The sequence below is a fragment of the Prenolepis imparis genome, unplaced genomic scaffold, assembly GCF_030444845.1.
Source record: "Prenolepis imparis isolate NDT839.2.m4 unplaced genomic scaffold, iyPreImpa1.0 SCAF_11, whole genome shotgun sequence".
Classification (NCBI taxonomy): Eukaryota; Metazoa; Arthropoda; class Insecta; order Hymenoptera; family Formicidae; genus Prenolepis; species Prenolepis imparis.
In genome coordinates this window covers 2470601-2482792 of record NW_028141169.1, presented here as the reverse complement: position 1 = coordinate 2482792, position 12192 = coordinate 2470601, and the positions used below count along the sequence as shown (strand labels likewise).

At 39.7% G+C, this 12192-nt stretch overlaps 1 protein-coding gene across 2 annotated transcripts in view; it reads left to right on the top strand.

Moving 5' to 3' along the window:
• LOC145943173 (uncharacterized) overlaps positions 1-12192 on the top strand; it is a 103585-nt gene that overhangs the window by 20603 nt on the left and 70790 nt on the right. For both annotated transcript variants that reach the window (XM_083050646.1, XM_083050647.1), the window contains exons 3-4: positions 479-747; positions 1118-1158. In XM_083050646.1, coding sequence (XP_082906772.1) covers positions 479-747; positions 1118-1158 — 310 coding nt within the window. The remainder of the gene's footprint in view (positions 1-478; positions 748-1117; positions 1159-12192) is intronic.

The window sequence follows — 12192 nt, the reverse complement described above, 5'->3', positions numbered from 1 at the left end:
TCTAAAGCTATATCTTTTCGAATGAATCTCCTTCGCGTTTTAATTAATTATTAATATCAAGTCATATATCGCGCGCGCTATTAGAATGAAGTTGCCGATGTTTGTAGAACAACGAATAGCTTCACATCGGCCATTACCGAAACGCCGCGAGTAACACGCAGTTCGAGCTCCGTTCCGCTTAATTTTTTAGTAAGCATAATCGTTTCTAACCTTTGTATTGTAATATTTATCAATCGCATATCATAATTTCAACGTTTATATGTAGTCGTAATTGTTCCAAAGGCATATTTCGCGAGAAATTCGATGCCAACAGTCAACATAACCCAACCTAACCTGATCTGTTTTCGCGCGCGCGAATGTGTTGCGACTCGATATCCATTCCAATTAATTCTAGCTTACATATTTATATCATGTATGTTATAATGCGAAATTATAAGATTGCTCTAATATATGCGCGTATGTATTTTATTTGTTGCAGGTAGCATTGCTGATAAGTCGCGCGCGAGTTTGACTACGAAATTCGAGTGCCGAACGGACGTTGCTTCGTGCGATTATAGTTTTCGCATCGTTTTTTCTCATTGCAAGTGCAATGCGCGAAATACGCGTGTGTCTCACGCGTCGCGTCGGGAGTGCCGTGTAAAGTTTCGTAATTATTCGTGTTTTCGCGAGTGTCGTGAGTGCTACCATGGACCAAGAGAGGAGGAGGAGGCCCGGGGAGGCATCGGGCGACAGCGGGGCAACTGGAAGGTATGCAACATTAAAACATTTTTTTCTAAACTGCATTGTTTATAAGATATTCGATCGTTTCCAGACTTTTAAAATATCCTGTGTACTGAAAAAAAAAAAAAAAAATTTGTTAACTTGAAACCGTTCAACTAAATTACTATTTTGTTATGAACATATATATTAGTACTTAAGTCAAATACACGTTTTGTTACATTTAATATGTTATATTTAATTTAAATATTTCTATATGTTCAATTAACAAAATAGTATTTAGTTGAACGATTTAGTCAAGTTAACAACTTTTTTCAGTATATATATATATATATATATATATATATAATTTTATTTTTATTTACACACATGTATCATAATTTGAATACTTTGTTTTCAGATCAATGTGCTGTGTACTACACTTCGCTATTGCACGTATCGGTGAGTGAGAAATTGTTTGTTTTATATAACATTTCTAATAGCGGTAATCACGCGCTATAATTTCCGTCCACCGTAACATTAAACGCACATCCACGGAATACAGATCGCGCCTTATTAGCAGATTATCGAAAATCACATTACAGCCTGTCTCAAAACCCGATGGCACGCGCGATAATAATCTTGGAGAGACCGAGGATTCTTCGGCGCTCTTCGACGTTCGTCCTCTCGCGCTGGATCTCGTCGCCTTAATCTCGTTATCGCTCGAAGACGCCAGCGCGAATAATTTTTCTCCCCCGATGGGTCTCGGGATTCCCCCCCCCCCCCCGGATCCGTCGGCGCTCCTTTACCCTTCCTTTTGACACGCTCTGTAGCCAGGTGATAGCTACATACCCGCGTATACCCGCAACATAGCAATTTAACTTGCTCACGTGCGAGCGGTTAATGCTCTTACGGGATTTCGAAAAGATCAGCCAGCATTACTATGCTATTAGCGTAGCTAAAACCGGCTTGCTTCCATAAACCTATACTAACGCCGCGGCCACTTTATTCACTACCGGGGTCCATTCATGCGCTCTTACGCCAATTTTCCTCATTGACAGATCGGGGCTACGCGTCGTACGAGACGCAACGTAACGAGGCGCCGCGGTGATTTCCGTCAATTTTTTGCACCTGCGTTTCTGCCATCGATTTCGACGTCGACGACGAGACGGACGAGACGCGCGTTTCTTTTTTGACAGACGCGATGACGTATCGACGTGATATGCCCGAGTGTTTCGCTCTCTTTCTGTCTCTCGTTTGTAGCTCGTGGGAATTAGCGATTCCGGACACACGTGGCGCAAACGTAAATAGTGTCGTGTATGTATGTGTATGTGTGTGTATGTGAAGAGTGGTTCGCCGCAGAATGTTTGATGTCCTCTCTTGAATTTGCGCAAAGATGCGAAATGGGGAGAAAAAATCAACGACGTATGTACATAGAGCAAATATTCATATACTTTCTACTACTAAAGCTGGAAATTGACAAAAGAAATTACACTTTAGTTGTTTCATCCTATTTTATACCAAGAAGATTGTCTAAAAATTTATTTGTTCGAAAAGAATAATTAGAAGAGAGACTCTGTTGGAGCTTATAAATACAAATATGACTCGGTTTCTAATTATGTTGATAATAAATAAGATACTTTGTAAAGCGGGTATCTTTACATTTTTGACACTGAAGATATAAGTGGAAAAAGAAAGGAAAAACGGAAAGAATCATTTTCCAAAATTATTTATTTTTTGTTTATAATTGAGAATTATTTATCCTCTGTTTATAATTGATAAAACGCTAAAATTATTTCTGCAAACAACAGGACAATATGGATGAAAAGATTAACAAATTTATTGCCGGTTTTAACTCAAATTACGCGATAAGGCGCATAAAACGCTCGCACAGTTTTTAAACCGTAATCTACTCCCAGTAGCATTAAGAGATCTGCATCAAATCGATAGTGGTATTACAGGTATTACATAGCATTAAAGTAAGAACCACCGATCCTAGTTTGACACGATTAATTAATTAATCGGCAGCAATTCTACTGCCAATTTTTTTTTATTTGTAAAACTTTGCGGCAATATTTGCGATAATATTAAGATTGACATTTATACGTGATCTATATTCATGACAAAATTTTCTTAGGTTATCGCGCGTTGTGTAATTTTAGCGAGCACTCCATCAAGACAAAGAAAATTGGCTACTATCTACTTATATTCATTATAGCTTATCCTGCTTGTAACGCCAAAACAGACAGGCGTTCGCACCTCTGTTATCTTGTACACTCGCCACGCCGGTTTCAATTAATATAAGACGGCACTTAAAGATTATTATCCTCGTTTCTAAACGAGACAAACGCTCGCAGCTGCGGATTATTCCTCAGCGAGTTCTATTCGTGACTGAAATTTTGTCGGCAGATGAGAAGACAAATGTTTTCAACGGCAGAGATTCCAAAATACAACGCGTACATTGTACTTAATTAATTAACGAATCAAAATCACTCGTTTATTTATATTGTACTATAAACAATACACACGTACAAACACATCACATTCATGAATCCGACAATTCGATTAGCCACAGGAATAAACGGAAATGTATGTGTTTAACGAGAGACTCATAAATCGAAGGGGTACCCCGAGAATTAAACAAAGCGACGACAGACCTCTCGACACGGGAATTAAGTCGCGAATTATAACCTCGGTGCGCTCATGCAATCTTCCAAGGATCTCGACGAGGGAGATCAGCCCCGGATATTCGGGAGGTCATCCCTTTTCTGCGGGCGCCAAAGTCGTTTCCGAAATCTCTTCTTGCACAGACGCTTAAGGACGACTCTCGTTAAACGATCGATGCGCGCGAAAGCGCATTCGTGCTTTGGCGCTCGAGAGAAGCGCTGCCGGATTTTATATAGAATGTAGTTCATGCTCATCATCCCGAAGATCAGCCGGCTGAGCCGTTCGACAAACTGTTCGAACAAAAAGCACTGAAAAAAGACAACTCGGTGCAAATAACCTTTGCTACGTTTCCCCTTTATCCGTACCTTCTGTCTCTCTCTCTTTCTCTATCTACTCTCTTTCGTCCCAGTCGCGCGTTATGTCCTTCGCCCAGGATTTGTCTGTCTCTTTTCCGTCCCGGGAAAGCCCCCCCCTTTCCCCTCCTCTTTCGCCACGACGAGGACTCTCCTTGTCGCACTAGCGCGATGCAGGGCTCATTGACGAGGAGAGAACGGAATTTGAAACTGAGGCAAGCCGCTTATGAAGCTTTCGCGTAAATCACCGCTGAAAGTCACCGAGTTACCAAGTCAATGAATTACACACCTCGCCATACCCGACGGGGTCACGCGCGCCTTGGGGTTAGTGAGAATGATAAGTGTCTTCCGGTTTTAATAAGATACATACCTCGTCTCCGTGCCGAGTACCTGACATTGATTATACGATCACTTAAGTTATATCATCGTTGAACAAATTCCAGATTAGAGCGCGCAGCGTAGATTATGTAGAATTTCGAAATGTTTTATCATTCTATTTTTTCTTTTTGACGTGTAATATATAATATATAATAAATAAATAAAATAAATATTTTTTTCTTACTATAAGTAAAAATATGTAACTGAATTGGAAGATGGAACATTTCTTTCTCCTGCAATAATCAATTTAATATCAATCGACTCAAAACATCGACTTCCATTCGATAATCTTCTAATCGTAGATCTCGCGTGGTTTACTTTCGTCGTACGACTACCGTTCGATCTAGCAACGTAATGTAAATTCGATCGACTCCATCGACACGGTGGGCTCCATTATAAGCATTGTGTCCGGGATGTCCACCCACCCGTCTCGTTCGGCGAACACTATCCGGAGTGGCAGCGAACGCCATTGATAGTGATTGATCACGCGAATGCAGATAGAATCACGGGAGGAAAATGGATGCTCAGAGATGCTCCATGGGTTTCGAGTGGATTTTCATTGCGGATGCATTGATCTATTCTTTTCTGAGACAGTTTTGCATGTCATCTCGGTCGTCGGAACGTTTACAATATCATGATTCTAGTTTCACAGGTGCTCCATGAAACTACGATTTCGTGTGAAAATATTTTTCACGGAAAAGTTAAGTGTTTTGTTCAAGGTTTATTTCTTAGACCCTTGCTTTTTCTATCATGTTTTATTATACGTAATATATCTTTCGAAACTTTCGAAACTTTCATCTGAAATATTTTTTTGATATTATAAATCTTGTATAAAGAATAGAAGATTGTTAATATATATATGGCATTAGATTAAATATAAAAAAATCGATATCATTGATCTTCGCGATTGATAGCAAGTAAAATAAAAAATATAATTGTTGCAACATTTATTATCTATCTATATTCTCAATATATTTAATACTTAACACATACATACGATGATATAGCTATATTTTTTCATGAAATTAAAGTTTAAACAGACACGAGCGAGTGAATTATAAGCAAATTATATGATTGTGCGAGTTTTTTGACTCAAGCTGAGATCGCGTCAGACTCTGACTCTCGATACACTCGCAGATAATTTGATTGTGCCAGTCAATGGCGAGTTTCTAAGCGATACCCCGCGGGGAGGCCCAATCCCACGGTCCATTCACGTAATTCTGCAGCGTAATACTCGCGGGACGCGAGATACTGATCGCGTACGACCAATAAGAAATTGATTCCACGCAGTCACCAATCTCGGCATCATCGCCTTATACCGCACGAACTTTACTTACAATCAGTGTCAAAATATAGGTACAATCGGTATCGTAACAGCCCAACGACCATAGAAGTTTTTCGTAGTAGTGATTTTAGAAAAAAAAAAAAAAAAATGTCCTTATGATTCTCTTTATTCTTAAAATCACGCTATTAATAAATATTAAAATATATTAATATATATGTAGTATCATCTACACTGATCGTTATAATCTGCGAAATATATAAATACCTTTTTCTCGTCATAAATAGAAGATCGAAAAGGAGATATTTAGAACATAAAACATCTGGAAAACGAAAAGTGTCGCCGTTCGTAATAGCGGCGATTCCTCTTCCAGTACAATCGCGAGAATTATAAGTAGCGTAACACGAGTAGCAGGGTGGACGGATGCCAGAATCTCGGCCAGCAGAAGTGGGTGTTCTGGATATAGTGGCAGTTCGTGTTCCCACATTTATTATCCGGGGAAGTCGGGCCGGGACTAACGAGTTTTTGATCATTCGCGTTGATGCGGGGTCCATTCGAATGGGCATCTCTTTGCGCCGGTCGTCCATTCGAGGCTACCTGCTACATCGACTCCTTTTGCTTCTTTCATCACTCAGCATTGTATGAGAAATCTGGCGTTACGCCGGACGTAAAAGATTTCCTTGTGCGCGAAGGAAGGAAATCGGGGGGTACCTCGCTCTTTCTTATCCTACTCCTACACTACTTTTTCCTGCGGCGTGAATCAATTTTAAGATGACGCATCCGTGGCGTGAGGTACACGCGTGGCTAACTTACTGTGATCCTTTAAATGTCGCAACGCGACGTATATAAAACCCAGTTTCCGGAAACGATTCCTTCTATGCGAAGCTAAATGAATGTTTGTGATAAATAACTTGCCCTCTATACTCTATATAATAAGAATTTCGTAACTTTTCTATTCAAAATTATTTCTATAAGCTATAATGCATACAGAGAAATATCATATATTTGTTAGACCATTATATGTTTATTTTAATTTATACGTTAAATTGTTAAATTATTTTTGATTAACAAAATTAAATGACTTATTAATATAAGATAATAAAATGAATATTTGGGGATGCGTATATGTGGTTATTATACATATATGCAAAGAAAGCAATGCACTGGTGACTGTAACAACATATTCTTACAACTCTCAACACTTATTCTTCGATGCTAAAAAATTCTTTAATGAGAAGGTAAAGTGAAAAAGATTGAAAAATGCTTTCGCGTATATTTAAAAAAGTCGAGCTACTAGTGAAATTTACTGGGGCTTGACGGATAAGCCAGTTACATTTTTTAGAAGACGCTTCCACTCTATGCATTCGAGCTTCGACCACATTTTTGAGAGAACTGTCAATTTTTCGTGCGTGCTATGCGGTTTTAACAGCGCGATACTGACAAAATAAAAACGAGCAAAAAATCTATTAGCGCGCTCTGTTAATTCTCTGAAAATATTCCAATCAAGATGCGTCCTAGAAAATAATCTTACTATCGACTAAATGCCAGATACATACTTATATATATACCGATACATCATGAGATCCACATTAAGAGAGATTATTGACGACGGTAGAGTTCTCGCAGTATCTCCGTGGTAATTTCGAAGTCGCCGCGAAAGAGGAAGGAGAAAAAAAAAACGCAGGGTCGCCCAGAGGGTCGAACGCGGTAGATCGGATCCATTTTGCAGGTCCAGATTTCCCGAGGGAATCTCTCTCTCGCGGTGATGGGATGGGAGAAAAGGAGACGCGCTCGAGGGGCGAAGAAGACCGGGGGGGCTTCGGCTATTAGCGATCACAAATAGGCTATTACGAGCCCATTAATAGAGCGCGGCCACGAGACGTGCGTCGGTCGACACGAGAATCGCGGGTACCAGACATCCATCAAGCCTGACTATGTCTCCCCTTCTTTCTCTCTCTCTCTCTCTCTCTCTCTCCCTCTCTCTCTCTCTCCCTCTTTCTCTTTCTCTCTTGCTCTTTCCTTCAGTCTTTCTCGTTTCTGTGTACGTCGCGCCTCACTTCGGAGCGACGGTGTAGGGTTTCCGGGAGCCCCAGAGACCAGTAATCCGAGATTCACTTTGTGCATAAGGACCCGCGCGACGAGCACGCGGTCGTTTCGTGATGTCGCGTTACGTCATTGACGCATTGCATTTGGATCGAATCCGTAGCGGGTCGGCGTTCGAACCCTCCGTTTCTGTGCTTCGATTTCGCTGCACTGAATCGCGAATTCCCCGGTATCGCTATCTCTTACGTTCGTTATTTCGATAAAGAAGACGTCAGATTATCCGTTTTCCTGAAAAAAGCATCACGGATTTATCATTTTGATTCTTATTCAATATTATGCAAAAATACGCGTACGTATACTGTATGTATACAAATTATTTATTATGAAATTATTCAAACATAAATGCGGAATCTTATATCATACCCGACTCTTTATGCGTATGTATTTTCATGCTTGAAAAGTGCATAATCAATAATGCTGTTTATTTAAAATTGTTTCAATAATCTCGTAATAAATAATCGGTTATGTAGAGAATGATAACAGAATGTTACACATGAAATTTCATGTGCGATAAAGCAAAGTAAAAAGTACTTGACTTGCAAATCTCAAAAGACTGACAGATAGGAGACCGTTGAAGCGAGCAATACGATCGTAATAAACATAAGGTCGGCTAACCGAATAGGCAGAGCACGTGCCACGTACCAACAACGCCAGGATGGTAAACACTACTGCGTTGTTAGTCCAGTTAGTCAACATCGGCGTCTCGGATGTTAAGCCTGTTGTAGCACTGACTAACCCCATTCCTCTACCATTCCCTTTTCCTGTTGATCGTACGCACGTCGAATCATCCCATTTGTCTGCCAGAATGTCGATGATTGCCTCCCATTTAAATATCCTCTGCTTTATTGCAACGGAATTGAACTAAAATAAAAATCTTATGAATTTTTTATTAATATTTATATTAATAATCAATAAGAATTGATATTAATATAATTAAAGTTGAAAAATAAGATTGCTGACGGGTGGATTTTTTAAATCTGTATTTTGTAACTAATCCTATTTGATAATTATTTTTTATCTCTAAAAAATTAATTGAAAATGCTAATATGCAATTTCATAAAATTGTTGAAACATGCTACGTGTATATCGTATATAATTGAACATATGTATAATATGTATTTATATATTCCTCCGGCAAATGATAAGCTATGTCCCTGACTAAATCACGGTTGTTCGACTTTTCTAATCTTGATAGCGAGCTAATTTTTCCCCAAGCCATGAAAAAAAATATCATTCATCTACTAGTTTAATATTTTTCACTCATTAATCGCGTACGTACGATAGATCACTCAGATTCTTGACGCGATATTGATCGCGAATCTCGGTAATCGGGACGCTTATCTCGAACGATTAGGGACTTTGGTCACAACAAACTCCAACAGTTGTCCGTGGCTTAACATTCGGCAACGGTAATCTAGTTTGAGCGTCCGAGTAGCGTTCTCAACTTTCGACTCATTTCTAAAAGGCTTTTGACAATCGTCGTTGGCGTCAAGCGCTTCGGATAATTAAGCGGCACTCCGTTAAACCGCCGAAACTCAAAGTTTCGCTATCAGATACTAGTTTGCAAACTGATTACGACCGCATGTTGAGATTCTTTTTACAAAATTCTATTGTATATTTAGTACCAGAATTAGTTAAATCTATTATTACGTCAATAAATGAAATAATATGAAATAATATAGAATATGTTTTAAGTAATTAATGTTTCACGTTTTAGTATGTTTTAAGTAGTTAACATTAAAATCTATACATTGCTTAACAAAATTAAACAACACCAATATATATTCAGATTACAGTAAAAGCTCTATATTTGCAAAAATCATGTTCTGCAAAATGTCAATTGTGAAAATATCGAAATTACAAATATGGGAGAGAGAAATATATAAAGATAAAATATATAAAGATTATATATAAAGAGTATATATAAAGGTTGACGAAAAAAATATATAACTTTAGAATTGTATGAAAAAAGAAAAAAAAATATATATATAATATATAAACCATCCTGTATATATATATAAAAGTACTAATTGAAGGGATTAAAACAATATAATTCTTGCCGGATGATTCGAGCGTTATTTATCATCACGATCAGAGCATCGCATCAAAATTCACTATCAAAGGCACGTGATCCCCTCATTATTGACAATTAACGAGCCGATCTCCTCTGACCGATAACTGCATCTCCACGAACTATTCCCCTGACGCTCTTTTCATTCCCCTATTCCTATGTCGATGCTTTCGCAGATACACCCACGTCTTTACGGTCGCGTAACGGTGGCTCTTTCCTATCTCTGATGCCAGGAGCCCTCAGTGGCGCGCGTAGGGATCGCTCGCAGAGAGCTGAAGAGCGATCGTAGCTGGCTGGTTCCGCCAGAGCGGAGAGAAGGCAGCAGAGAAGCCGGACGAGAGGGTGTAGTAGCGAGGGTAGTTGCTGGTCGCGAGGGGCAGCAATCGCGGACGGTAGAGAATCTGGGGAAAGGGGGAATGGTGGGTTACTCGTGGAGGAACGAGCGGGAAGCAACGGGAAGTGGAAAGAGGAGAGGGCGGAGAAGCGGGGGTTGTAAGCCGCTTACGCCCGCCGAGCGGAGAGCGACTCCTCGCTAATTATTTATAGGACCCTCTCTCGGCTCTCTCTTCTTGCACGGGAGATTCTTCGTGGAGACGAGCTCGCTTCTGCCTCCCTTTCTGCTCTCTCCTTCCTCTCTCTCTCTCTCCCCTCATCCACCCACCCACCCTTCTTCCTTTCCTTTCTCTCCTTATCGTCGATTCTCTCTCACTCCGTTGTCTGCTCTGGCAACCTCGTCCAATGTCCTCTTTCCGTTTCTCTTTTTACTCTTACATCCGCGGTCTTCTTGTCCCCCCATCCGACCGATCCGTGCTATATACTTTCATTCTGTGTGCAGAACTTATAACTGCACGGTACTCTTTTACTCTGACAGTGAGTGCCTCGTGTTCCTTAAAATAGGGAAGGTTTTAGAGTCGCAAAAGTGAAGAGCATAGAACTCGGGCGGGTTAAGATATAGAGATATAGGACAAAGTGTACGGACTTAACTTGAAACGCGGCTCTAAGAACGATAAGAATGCAATTTGGAATTTGATATTGATAACATTAACACATTAGAAGAATTTCGCTTATTTTTCGATAAGATTTATAATGTAACAAACGATGTAAAAAAAAAGATTTATGATATACATTTATATTATACATGTATGTATATATGTACATAATATTTATAATATATTACAGAAATGCAACGTAATATGATAATGGGTAAAAAACAACGCTATGTGAAAATTCATGTTAAATTTTAATATCACGAAGACTGAAAAATGATAATTAATAAAGTTGAAAAACGTAGCTGGGATAATAATGTATGCTATATTTGACGTATCGTCTCGCTTTAAATTGAAGCTCTAACCACAATGTATGATCAACGTTAAATATTCTTCAGATATAATATTGAAAATAACTTTACGTTATACAGTCAATCTGTAACTAAAGCATTTATATGACAATTTATAATATTAGACTCATTCTAGTATATGGCCCATATTCCCGATAAAATTGATCATTGGCAAAATTGATCGACTAATATTTCAATCGAGAAAAGATTGACATTTAAGGATAAAATGTTTCCATCAGGAACGTTAATAATTTCTTCTCCCTGATCATGAATTTCTAAAATCGAAGTACTTATAAAAAAATCGAGAAAATATAGAATGTAAGTCGAAATATAATAGTCAATCTCGATAAAAGCGCTTTTATCGATAAAAGAAGCGAGAATATAACGCCTATAACGCAAAACATGCCAGAGAGTAGCAAAAATTGTATAAGAGTCTTAATAACGGCAATTACATCACATTTAACAGTTTTATCGCGATAGCAATCATGATATATACAATGCAATCGTCCACCGTTAATCAACAGCTCGTAATTTCGATAGCCCGTCATATTGCGCGCGTGTCACGTGCGATTAATCGATTATGCTGCTAAAATTACTGCTTGCGCTTTTCGCTCACCATTTTCATGATTATCTCGTCAATGAAAACATTTTCGCTTTCATCTCTCTATATTCAGGAAGCAAATTATGCGTTCTTCTAACTTTACGCATCATGCACACGTGTGCACGCTGCGAAGGAATTCCTCCACGTACGTGCAGCCCCGCGGCGGAAGCCGACAGTCCATTTTTTAGGATTACCTGCGGACACTTTTCCTGAGTCCAACGGAAGGATCGAGTGGGACTATGAAAACGAAAGGTGAGGGGGGGAATATGACAGTGGAAGGCAGAAGCGGGGAAGAGAGGGTACAGAGGATAGATGCGTTGATCGTTTACGGGGCGAGTCGAATGTTTGGACAGAGGGAGCTCAACAATGCATTCGCGCCCCCTTGACTTCCTGGCGGAGCGTCTGATCTTCCTGGCCGCCGGTTAAGGTCGAAAATGGGTCGAAGCGTGGGAGGCCGGCAAAAAATTTCTCGATCGAGTGCGCGATCGATTGTGCAGGTTAATAGTTGCCGTCGAACGAAATTGTAAGCGAGCGCGAAGGCATCTTCGACGAGGCGAGATCCTTCGAGGCCCCGGAAGCCTCGCGAGGACGCTAATCCATCCGGATCGAGACCTGTCGATAATATTGTGATGATCAAATGAGACGGCGCGCAAGAATCGAACGTACTTTTTTTTTCTTTTTTTACGTTCGAAGCGAACGCATCGA